This window comes from Bos taurus, chromosome 1, assembly GCF_002263795.3.
Source record: "Bos taurus isolate L1 Dominette 01449 registration number 42190680 breed Hereford chromosome 1, ARS-UCD2.0, whole genome shotgun sequence".
NCBI lineage: Eukaryota > Metazoa > Chordata > Mammalia > Artiodactyla > Bovidae > Bos > Bos taurus.
Window position 1 is genome coordinate 66,438,483 of NC_037328.1, and position 13,239 is coordinate 66,451,721.

Genomic DNA, 13,239 nt, shown 5'->3' on the forward strand with positions numbered 1-13,239 from the left:
AACATCAATTCTTAGGCGCTCAGCTTTCTTTATAGTCCAAATCTCACATCCATACATGACTACTGGAAAAACCCACAGTAGCTGTGCAGTAAATGGCAGCTCTTATCACCCTGAAATCGATTTTAGAAATCTATGCTCCAGGCTATGCTTCAGGCATTGTATTCTTAACTATTTCCCCTTATTTGCAATTCTCCAGCATTATATTGTCTCATTCCATGATTTGTTAGTCTCACTTTCCTGACCTCTACCTTTTATGTAAAAATTCTTTTAAATTAGCCTTTGAGACCCAATCCTTTCTTCTACAGCTTTTTGCTTTGCAGGCAGCTTCTGAAGTGGGACACTCACTGGACACAGGGTTAAGCCTAGTCCTCCTTTTTCACAGTAGCTGGCAGCTGTCCCAACTGCCTACCAAAGCCAAATGCTTGAAGAGAGAGAGAGTGAGGAGCCAACCATGAATCCCTTCCAGAAAAATGAATCCAAGGACACTCGTTTTTTACCTGTCTCCACTGAAGAGGTACCACCTCAATCCTCCAACTTTCCAAAGAAACTATCTCCGGTGAGTCCTGGGATTCATCTCTGCCTCTGACAGGAAGAGATGTAGTCTGTTGGTTCTCCTCCTTGATCCCTGCAGCATCAGGTTGAGCTGTATTAGATATTAAAAACTTTTCTCTCTTGGAGTTAGACTGAACCTGTAAACCAGATCTAAACAGGAGTTTCTTTAACTTAGGAGAGGAAGCGGCAGCAGGAGGTGGTCAGAGTTCTTCAGTGGGTATCCAGGACTTGGCTGTTGTTTCATTGTATATTCTGAGTTTCTAAGAAAAAACAATTTGCATATCCATGAAAACTTGGCAAGTACTCTTTCTAGAGAACTGTACATGATTGTTCTTTCTTTACCAAAAAAAACTCCAAAACTCAGCCCTTAATTTCCCCTATACACAGAGTCTATGCTGGATACCAAGAGAAGTTTTAGAATAGATCTGGCCTCTCTTACTGTGTTCCAGTTTACAATAGGCAAAAGGACAGAGAAGCAAGGAAGTAACAATAATGTTTTACTTTATACACTTGGGATTTAATCCGCATATCAAAATCCTATAAGAAGAGAGCCTACAGCAAGTATTACTGAGTTCTCACTACAAGCAAAGAAGTAGTATTAAGCAGTATCCTAGATATGGTAGTTTTTTTGAATAATAAAACTAAAATAGAAAGGCAGGTGTAGTGACAATGACTGGATCAGTATCTGAGTACCGCTAGTGACAGTGTTACATAGCTAGTAGAAGCATGTTAAGTAAACTTCAGCTTGCATGATTCTTAAGCTGTGAACTGGAAAAATAAAAAGACTATTCATTATGTCTTTCAAGCAACTTTTTATTATATATTAATATATATTCATATTTTGGAGGGCTGTTTATATATCCATATGGATAAAAGAATGAGTACATTAATTTATTAATTTATCATTCATTTAGTTAGTCATATATCTTCTGGTCCCAAAGAATTTAAGGCTGCTTACAAAGATGTATGTACATATACATCTTATACATTACTTATACATATATATAGATACATACATCTTGTGTATTTGAAAAAGCAACTAAAAGAAAATCTCATGACAAGATTCAGTTGAACCAAGGACACATACCTCCATCTCTCATGTTGGTTGGACTATCATAATGGGTAGGGATTTGAAATAAAACATGATATTCCTTTTATTCTGACTGATACAGTGCATTGAATAGCATAGTCCTTTTGGTGGCTCAGACGGTAAAGTGTCTGTCTACAATGTGGGAGACCCAGGTTCGATCCCTGGGTCGGGAAGATCCCCTGGAGAAGGAAATGGTAATCCACTCCAGTACTATTGACTGGAAAATCCCATGGACAGAGGAGTCTGGTATGCTACAGTCCATGGGGTCGCAGAGTCGGACACGACTGAGCGACTTCACTTTTAATGCCCAAAAGGATTAGTGTGAAAATGTTACAGAATCTCTAATTCATAGAAAGAATGGACATTTGATTTGACAGGATTTAGGAATTCTCTGCCCAAGGGTAAGGGAACCAATCATCTTACCTTTAGGAATATGTACTGGGTTCTGTGCCTGGCAGGAAGTCTTCATATTGCTAAGGTTCTTCCCAGCACAATGAATGCGCAAGTGGAGATGGAAAGATTAATCTATACAGTGGAGCTAAGCAGGGTACTGACATCTGAGTGTAACTACCTGGATATCACATGCTCTAGAGGCCAACTCTTTGTTATAGTCCTAGAAATAAGGATGATTATTCTCTTGCCCAGTGCCCCAGGCTTTCCATTTAGTGCTTGTGGAAAGATGAACAAGTCCTGGTGTCTAGTATCAAGAAATGCCTTAGCAGTTCCATATTAAATGAATGATGGACAAAGGAATATTCAGAATGGTTTCTCTGACAGCTAAATCAGCAATGCAAGCACTTTTAGTAGGATACTGTTTCATGAAGAGTAGGGACCATTGCTTTGCATGACCTATCATGGTGACTTAAATGGTTTTTTCTGTTGTGAAACAGTATAATGGTCTAAGCAGGGAAATATTGTTCATGCTTGAACCAGTGTCTCTTTGTTTCCTAGAAAATCTGTGGCTCCAACTATCCACTGAGTATTGTCTTCATTGTGGTGAACGAATTCTGTGAGCGCTTTTCCTATTATGGCATGAAAGGTAATTTTGTGTCCCCAAGTCCTACTTTTCTCCACACACTCTTACCCTATGTTTGTAACAACCTATCTTATATGCACTTATTTCCCTTGTCTATTCTTTCTGCCTTCATCCAGTTTGTCCTTTCCTTTGGTGAAGATGTCCCCACAAATGCCTGATGGGATTTCACCTACTAACTCATAAAGACCAAAACCAGAAAGGAGTATTGGAAACCAGAATAAAGCCTATGAAAATATAAGTGGAAAAACTCATCAAGGGCATTCCATTCTTTATTTCTGTCCTTTAGGTCTATGGATTACACTGTTGCTGGGAAAGAGAGTGGTGGTTTAGTCACTAAGTCATGTCCAATTTTGGGGGGAAGGAGAAGGAAGGGATATTAGAAGCCCCATTTTATCTTTCAGATTGACCTAAATGGTGATATATGCACAAAGACGGAAGGCAGTATTGTGTTTGTAGACTAAACACAGCCCCTTTTACAACCACAACTCCCAAGGGCCCTTCTACTGCCCAACAGTCACTCCTCAGTTGCTTCACAGATTGGACTGTTAAAGGTCAAGATCACCTTCAAAGATCTTATCAAATGTTCTTTTCCTCCATAAATATTTTAATGTATCTATTTTGTTTTGGCTCTCTCTCTCTCTCTCTTTTTTTTTGCTTAGCTGTGCTGACCCTGTATTTCCTGTATTACCTGCACTGGAGTGAAGACACTTCCACGTCTGTGTACCACGCCTTCAGCAGCCTCTGTTATTTCACTCCCATCTTGGGAGCAGTCATTGCTGACTCATGGTTAGGAAAATTCAAGTAAGGACAATAGGATGTCATGTTCCAAGAAGTTTCATCGAATAATTGCGCAGAGACTATCACTTCTAGCCTCTTGCTTCCAAGCAAGAATATACTTGTGTCATCCATGACAAATAAGAATCTCTGTCAGACTGACAATACAGAAAGGTTTTGTCTCTTCATAATCAATGTTTCCAATATTTTTATCCCCTTTTCCATCAGGAGGGGTTTTTTCTTGTATCTAATTTTAACCTACCATTCTGAAGTTTAAGACCAATTCTTGTTCTGATCTCAGATGACAGAGATAGTTGACAACAAAATGTAAAATTCAATGTATTAATAGTAATTTGATATACTATCCATCTCTCCTCCAGGTTGAGTCATTTCAAGCTTTTTAGTATCTTCTTATAAGTCCCTCTTTGCAGCTCTTTTACCATCTCTTTCTCTTTTCTGACTTCTTTCTATAGTTTCTTTCTTAAGAATACAAAAAATATTTTCATGAGTTAGACTAACGGTCTATTCATTTCAATATATTTTAAGTCTCTGAAAATAGTACCAAGAGATGTTTGGGGATAATGTTATACTTGTCCCCTATAACATCATCCTCTTGGACCAGAGATGGATCTCAGGTATCCATCACTCAGATATTTTCTGTGGAGTTGTCATCTCTGGAATTGTCTAAATTAGCATTTCTCAGAGTCCATTTTGTTGAAAATTGATTGCATAGGATCTGGTGAATGGTATGTAGGAATATAAAGCTCTCATAGTTAAATAAGTTTGGGAAAATGTTAGGTTGAATAAAGCTAAAAAGTATCTTTACTGCATGATTTCTTGTAGCCTTGAACTTAGTAATTAATATTAAAAATCTCTGAGGGAAAATCTGTTTGCATTTCTCAGATAATTCTTTTCTCCTCCAACTCTTCCTCCTCCTGCTTCATTTATCCTGGCACTGAGAACAGTATAAATTCTGAGTCTATATTACTCAAATATCTGAATTCTGTTTGTAGACTGATTGATTTAACTCTTTCAACAGGACAATCATCTATCTCTCCTTGGTATATGTGCTTGGCCATGTGATCAAGTCTATGAGTGCCTTACCAATACTGGGGGGACAAAATTTACACATGTGAGTAAAATCATGGAATAAAAACTGAACCACTTTTTCTCCACTGGACAGGTAAATGTCTCATGCATTCATTACAGATGTTTATCTTCTTACCAGAGATGTCCCTTTATTTCTAACATACTGTTTTATTATCAAATTGATTAAGAAAAAAAATTGATCAGTTGAACTCTTTCCTGTGTTATCTGAGCTCACTTGTTTTTATTAAATATTTGGGGACTTGTAGGATGCCCAGTTAGTATCCTTTCCATGAAAACTATTCATATGCTTGAAGACACAAAAACCTTCATGTCCTCTATATTCCCTCACCTATTCACCCATCCACACTTTGTTCTTTGAGATAGTCAAAAAAATATGCCTGTGATATTTCCTTATAATATAGTGTAGAATTCACATTCAAAGCTCAGGTTATTTCTGTTTCTGTGTAGTCCATGTATTCCAGTTGCTCTGTTCCTCTTTATTAAGCTATTGATGCTTATGATGCCAAACTCTTGATAGGTTCTGATTTCTGTTGGTTCAGTTAGTAGAGAGAATTAGTCTTGTCCAAGAAGCAGATAATATATATTCTTGTTTATCATATGTTTATATGTGTATTTTCCAATGAGTCAAGAATTTTGTTTGAGATTTAGGATGTTAGATACCTTATTATTTTTGTCCCATCAGAAATCACTGACGTATCTCCTATTAGTTATGACTAACTTAAAATTTTATTTTGTAGTTACTAAGGATATGTGGGATAAAAGTTCACAAGGACTTTTATTGAAGTGTCCCTTTGACTATAATGAAACTGAGAACCAGTGCCTTAACTCTGGAGTTCTTTGAGTATCTGCTTCTATATGTTGCATACATGACATAAATGAAAGTATCAGGGACAAAATCTTCCCGTGTAATGATACTTTCTGGCAGAAAGTCAAGGATTATGAAGGTTGTAAATGCTCCCGAGTCTCTCCTAGTATAGAAATGTGAGGGAGGTCGTGCCCTTGTACACACATTTTTTCTCTTATAGCTCTATATTCCATTTCTACAGTTGTATTTAGTATCAGTATGATTAGTACTCTCACCTTTCCATTTCAGAGTCCTGTCAATGGTCGGCCTGAGTCTAATAGCTTTGGGAACAGGAGGTATCAAACCCTGTGTGGCAGCTTTTGGTGGAGACCAGTTTGAAGAAAAACATGTAAGAGTCCTGTCATTTCTATGTTTTAAAAAAAGTAGAGCAGGCATTAAATAACAGGTAGCCATTTGCCAAGAATGAAGTAATTCACTATCAGATCATATCTGAAGAGTTGTCTTCAGTGCTGGGTACTGGTCATTAATAGAGAGAAAAACGGAAACATTTCAAAGGAAAGTGACCAAGGTGGCAAGTGGACTAAAAGGTGTATCTTATGAGGAAAGGTTGAGGGAAAAGGAGATATTTAGCCTGGATAAGAGAAGATTAAAGAGAATATTACAACTGTCTATAGATATTGGAAGGATGTCAGTAATTAATCCAAAGATCAATAAAAGAAAGCTATATAAATCAGCTGTTTGCTTGATGGAAAGAAAAACTTCAAATAGCTAAAAGTAGTGAGTTTGCTCTCACTTGAGGTATTTTAGAAGATACATGGTCATCACTTTGGGAATGGGAGGTGGTGAGTAGTGTGGAGATGATTTAAGCATCTCTAGCTTCAGGATTCTATGAAAGGGGAAAATGACCATTTGGGATAAAACAGAATGAGTTTCTCTAGATGAACATGTCTGGATAATCATTTCTTCTTTTCCTAAATACTTTCCATTGTCAGCGGGGAAAAATCAGTATGAATAAATGTAAAAATGGGTCTGTTAAGGAAGCAGTGACAACCAGGAAAGGGAAGTAGTCTATTCTTGGATCAGACAACATTTCTAACTTCTTTTTACCTCTCAGTTTTCCTTTTTGATTCTGTTTATGTATTATTTCCTCTTCTATAGCTATTTATCATGTATCTGTTTTTCTGTTCTTTCTCTGTGATTTGTCCTCCTTCTTTCCTCTAACCCATCAGAACATTTGAGTTATTTTATATTCTTCATCTGCCCGAGGGTCCATAGAATATAACTGCTTGCTAACCTGGAGAAATAACCAGCCTCTGGCAAGTGGAATTCTATGCATAATGAACTATACACATGGGTGAGTAGAACAGATTTAAGTGGGGACCAGAAGAGGAAGCAAAATACACCATATATAGAAAATGGAGATTGTGCTGATGTGTCAGAAAAAGATATGGGAAGTCAGAATGAAGCACAGATGTGCATAATAAATAAAGTGTCAACAACTTTATTTGAAAGTTACTTAATTTTGTAAGCTCTCCACAAAGATATTCCAGAAATATGACAAACCCACATTCAAGTTTCCACCAGTCACTTTCAAGCCCACAGACTTCCTTTTCTACTCTCTGGCAGACTTCCCATAAGCATTAGGGAAGCATTAGGAAAATTATCCTGTTTGATCAACAGTTTACTAGAATCATGTTCTAGTCCTATTCCTACCACACATTCCACAAAATCTATTTAATTTTTATCTCAGTTATTCATTCACTTAATTCCATTAAAAAATATTTACTGAGTCTGTAACTCTGGGAGTTCGTGTTGGACAGGGAGGCTTGATGTGCTGCAGTCCATGGGGTCACAAAGAGTCAGACACAATTGAGTGACTGAACTGAACTGAGTCTGTAATATAAATCAGGTGCTATAATAGTAATGATAGTTGAGATTACAGAAAATAGTAAGATACAATTTCTGGCCTCTTAGAACTCTCAACCTACTGAAAGAAACAGACATTTAATGCAAAAATACATATATAACACAATTCATCCCTGGTGGCTCAGAGGTTAAAGTGTCTGCCTGCAATGTGGGAGACCTGGGTTCGATTCCAGGGTCGGGAAGATCCCCTGGGGAAGGAAATGGCAACCCACTCCAGTATTGTTGCCTGGAGAATCCCATGAACGGAGGAGCCTGGTGGGCTACAGTCCATGGGATTACAAAGAGTCAGACCCGACTGAGCGACTTTACTTACTTACTTACTTAACACAAAGCATAGATGTAGTATACAAGATAGGACTTCCCTGGTGGCTCAGATGGCAAAGAATCTGCCTGGAATGCAGGAGATCCAGGTTTGATCTCTGGGTTGGGAAGATCCCCTAGAGAAGGAAATGGCAATCCACTCCAGTATTCTTGCCTGGAGAATTCCATGGAGAGAGAAGCCTGGTGGGCTATATGTAGTCCATGGAGTCGCAAAGTGTCAGACACAACTGAGCTACTAACGCTTGCACTCACTTTCATAAAAGATAACCATTTTTGCCAAGATAAAGTGATAAAAAATATTAAAGATGCTTGCTTATACTAGTGTTTGAAAGATAGAGAAATATTTGTCTGGGGTCAGCAAGATATCTAATTAAAATATCTAATATGATAGTCACAAACCATGGAGGCAATATCTGAATCAGTGTATGTACCTCTCACTTAGTCTGAACATGAGGTGGGGAGGGACTGAGTAGGCACATTGAACTGATGATTTGTCCTTTTTATTTATTTTTTCAGGCAGAGGAACGGACTAGATACTTCTCAGTCTTCTACCTCTCTATCAACGCAGGGAGCTTGATTTCTACATTTGTCACACCCATGCTGAGAGGTTGGGATCTTTTCTGAGGACCTCTGTATAAGTTTTATTCTGGCCAGCCAGAAATCTGTTCAAGGCTTCTTACTGTCCATCCTCTTTTATAAGGGCTTGAAAATCTGAGTGTATTTCTTTTAATCTTGAATTGTCTACCCTAAAAGAAGGATTACAGATTAGGTGATGGGAGGAAAGAGGATGGCTATGTCTATGACCTCAAAAACCTGAGCTTATGGAATAGAACATCAAAGACTTAAGATTCAGGAATAATTTGGCTTTATTTTTTCCTGTAGGAGATGTGCAGTGTTTTGGGAAGGACTGCTATGCACTGGCTTTTGGAGTTCCAGGACTGCTTATGCTGATAGCTCTTGGTAAGTACAGTGAAGGAAACTAATAACCACTGATGCCTTCCACATGGAAAGCATGATGTAAGCACTTTTCACAAACTTTTGCATTCAGTACTCACACTAACCTATTAGAATTTTTGATGATGGCCATTATTAGGTAAATGTCATTTTAGGGGTTTCACCTAGACATTGTAGATAAATTAACTGAATAAAGTCAGAAATCTCAAAAAAAAAAAAAAAAAAATACTGAAGGTTACATAACTAAGTTTCCTAGAGATCTTTTAAAAAGACTGATCCTTGGATGCCCCATGTAGGACCAATTAAAGGAGGATCTCTGTAGGATACGGCCTTGGTATCTGTAAATTTTTAAGTATTTAGGTGATTCTAATTGTAGGCATGGTTGAGACGTACTCATCTATACTGCAGTATATCGTGAAGCAAAGAAAATAATCCTTCCACTCAAACCAGCTTATTTTATCTGATAACTATTTATCTAGTAATTAGAAGGTGTTTTAAATTCTTTGGGCCTTTTAAAGTTTCTGGATTTATCTGTTTCTGCCCTGCTCTGCAATGCTCCCAAGAAGTTTCCTTTGAGCAAAGAGAATAAGAGTAGTTGGATAAGTAGGGGAAACCTATCAAAATGGCCATCAACAAAAAATCTATAAACAATAAATGCTTGAGGGGGTGTGAAAAAAGGGAACCCTTTCACACTGTTGGTGGGAATAGAAACTGATACAGCCATGAGGGAAACAGTATGGAGTTTCCTTGAGAAACTAAAACTACCATAGGACACAGCAATCCCACTACTAGGCACATACCCTGAGAAAACCACAATTCAAAAACACACATGTACCCCAGTGTTCATTCCAGAACTATTTACAATAGCCTGGACATGAAGCAACCTAAATGTCATTGACAGATGAATGGATAAAGAAGATAAGATACATATATACAATGGAATATTACTCAGTCATAAAAAGGAACAAAACTGAATTATTTGTAGTTTTGTGGATGAACCTAGAGTGTGTCATAAAGCATGTAGTAAGTCAGAAAGAGAAAAGTAAATGTTGTATATTAATGCATATATATAACATATATATGGAATATAGGAAAAAAATGGTACTGATGAACCTCTTTGCAGGGCAGGAATAGAGACACAGACATAGAAAATGGACTTGTGGACACAGAGGAGGAAGGAGAGGGTGGGACAAATTCAGAGAGTAGTATTGACATATGTATAGACACTACCGTGTGTAAAATAGATAGCTAATGGGAAGCTGCTATATAGCGTAGGCAGCACAACTCAACCCTCTGGGATGACCTAAATGGGTGGGAGTGGTGAGAGGGAGGCTCATGAAGGAGGGGATATATGTATTCATTTAGCTGCATCACATTGTTGTACAGCAGAAACTAACACAACGCTGTAAAGCAACTATACTCAAATTAAAAACAAATAAATAAATAGGACTTGTATAAATAGGGGGAAACTGATGCTACATAGATCAAATGGCATTTATTCTCTTTACCACCAAGAACCCAGCAATGGAAGAGGAATGTGTGTGTTGCTTAGTTTACACAGTCTAAGGGAAAACTTGGACATGATTGTTTCTAATTATTGACCTGGAGACTTGTTCTCACACTGAGCCTTTGGGTGACGTCCCCCCTGGAGGATATCCAGTCCAAACACATAAAAAGCTCATTAGAGGATAAAGAGCCCAAAAGCTCAATGTTCCATCTGATTATTTTCAACCAAGGGATGGGGCTAATAGTATTACTCAGATTGAAATTTCAATTCCAAGAAATTTATGCATTATTCTAGGAGCCCTGTGATAATACAGTCTCTGTTTGCTTCTCTATTCAAAGCCAAATTATCTTCCTCTGATTAGTTTTCCTCTGATTAGTACTATGCCCTTTTCTTTGAATCATTGCACAATAATATTATTTACATGTCAGAGTAATTATGAAGATCAAAAGAAATATTATAATGGAAATGTTCTATAAATTATGAAATATTAAACAAGTACTTGTTGGCTCAGATGGTAAGGAGTCTGCCTGCAATGCAGGAGACCTGGGTTCAGTCCCTGGGTGAGGAAGAACCCCTGGAGAAGGAAATGGCAAACGACTCCAGTATTCTTGCCATGGAGGGAGGAGCCTGGCAGGCTATAGTCCATGGGGTCACAAAGAGTTAGACATGACTGAGCGACTTCACTCACTCAAACAGGTATTAGCTGTCATTGTTAGTCAACTACTTCAGTTTTCTGGGTACTAATAATTCAGTTCTCTGACATTTCACTATAATTTATTCATTAGATTTTTTCACTCATTAATTCATTCAACAAACATTTATTTAATGAGCCTTTATGTGTTAGATTTTGTTCTAGTTATTGGCATCACGTTGGTGAATTAGATAGCTACAGCATTCATGCTTTCAAAGAATATATGTGGTCTAGCAAGAGAAGGGAAACAGACATGTAAACAGGAATTTTCAGTATAGTATGATCACTGTCACAACTGGGGAAATACAGAGGAAGCTATAGGAATAAATAGGAGGGATATTTAAGGCTTTGAGGCTCAGAAAAGCTTGGCCTAAAGAAATGAAATGGAAGATAAGACCTAAAGAATTAACAGCAATTAATCACAATTAATCTGGGCATCACCAGATGGTCAACACTGAAATCAGATTGGTTATATTCTTTGCAGCCAAAGATGGAGAAACTCTATACAGTCAGCAAAAACAAGACCAGGAGCTGACTATGTTTCAGATCACGAACTCCTTATTGCCAAATTCAGACTTAAATGGAGGAAAGTAGGGAAAACCACTAAACCATTCAGGTATGACCTAAATCAAATCCCTAACAATTATACAGTAGAAGTGAGAAATACTTAAGGAACTAGATCTGATAGACAGAGTGCCTGAAGAACTATGGACGGAGGTTTGTGACATTGTACAGGAGACAGGGAGCAAGACTATCCCCAAGGGAAAAAAATGCAAAAATGCAAAATGGCTGTCTGGGGAGGCCTTACAAATAGCTGTGAAAAGAAGCGAAGCAAAAAACAAAGAAGAAAAAGAAAGATATACCCATTTTAATACAGAGTTCCAAAGAATAGCAAGGAGAGATAAGAAAGCCTTCCTCAGTGATCAGTGCAAACAAATAGGGGAAAACAATAGGCTGGGAAAGACTAGAGATCTCTTCAAGAAAATTAGAGATACCAAAAGAACATTTCATGCAAAGATGGGCTCGATAAAGGACAAAAATGGTATGGACCTAACAGAAGCAGAAGATATTAAGAAGAGGTGGCAAGAATACACAGAAAAACTGTACAAAAAAAGATCTTCATGACCCAGATAATCACGATGGTGTGATCACTGACCTAGAGCCAGACATCCTGGAATGTGAAGTCAAGTGGGCCTTAGAAAGCATCACTATGAACAAAGCTAGTGGAGGTGATGGAATTCCAGTTGAGCTATTTCAAATCCTAAAAGATGATACTGTGAAAGTGCTGCATTCAATGTGCCAGCAAATTTGGAAAACTCAGCAGTGGCCACAGGACTGGAAAAGGTCAGTTTTCATTCCAATCCCAAAGAAAGGCAATGCCAAAGAATCCTCAAACTACCATACAACTGCACTCATCTCACACGCTAGTAAAGTAATGCTCAAAATTCTCCAAGCCAGGCTTCAGCCATACATGAACCATGAACTTCCAGATGTTCATGCTGGTTTTAGAAAAGGCAGAGGAACCAGAGATCAAATTGCCAACATCCGCTGGATCATCGAAAAAGCAAGAGAGTTCCAGAAAAACATTTATTTCTGCTTTGTTGACTATGCCAAAGCCTTTGACTGTGTGGATCACAATAAACTGAAAATTCTGAAAGAGATGGGAATACCAGACCACCTGACATGCCTCTTGAGAAATCTGTATGCAGATCAGGAAGCAACAGTTAGAACTAGACAGGGAACAACAGACTGGTTCCAAATAGGAAAAGGAGTACGTCAAGGCTGTATATTGTCACTCTGCTTATTTAACTTCTATGCAGAGTACATCATGAGAAACGCTGGGCTGGAAGAAGCACAAGCTGGAATCAAGATTGCCAGGACAAATATCGATAACCTCAGATATGCAGATGACACCACCCTTATGACAGAAAGTGAAGAGGAGCTAAAAAGCCTCTTGATGAAAGTGAAAGTGGAGAGTGAAAAAGTTGGCTTAAAGCTCAACATTCAGAAAACTAAGATCATGGCATCCGGTCCCATCACTTCATGGGAAATAGATGGGGAAACAGTGGAAACAGTGTCAGATTTTATTTTTCTGGTCTTCAAAATCACTGCAGATGGTGACTGCAGCCATGAAATTAAAAGACGCTTACTCCTTGGAAGAAAAGTTATGACCAACCTAGATAGCATATTCAAAAGCAGAGACATTACTTTGCCAACAAAGGTCCGTCTAGTCAAGGCTATGGTTTTTCCAGTGGTCATGTATGGATGTGAGAGTTGGACTGTGAAGAAAGCTGAGTGCCGAAGAATTGATGCTTTTGAACTGTGGTGTTGGAGAAGACTCTTGAGAGTCCCTTGGACTGCAAGGAGATCCAACCAGGCCATTCTGAAGGAGATCAGCCCTGGGATTTCTTTGGAAGGAATGATGCTAAAGCTGAAACTCCAGTACTTTGGCCACCTCATGTGAAGAGTTGAC

The 13,239-nt window shown here is 38.2% G+C and overlaps 1 protein-coding gene across 1 annotated transcript in view; it reads left to right on the top strand.

The window, feature by feature from the left end:
- SLC15A2 (solute carrier family 15 member 2) overlaps window positions 1-13,239 on the top strand; it is a 67,207-nt gene that overhangs the window by 31,032 nt on the left and 22,936 nt on the right. The window contains 7 exon segments of the mRNA XM_024994668.2: window positions 383-556; window positions 2,594-2,681; window positions 3,338-3,479; window positions 4,492-4,584; window positions 5,656-5,755; window positions 8,131-8,221; window positions 8,497-8,574. Of these exon segments, the coding sequence (XP_024850436.1) occupies window positions 419-556; window positions 2,594-2,681; window positions 3,338-3,479; window positions 4,492-4,584; window positions 5,656-5,755; window positions 8,131-8,221; window positions 8,497-8,574 (730 nt within the window). The 5' untranslated portion in view covers window positions 383-418.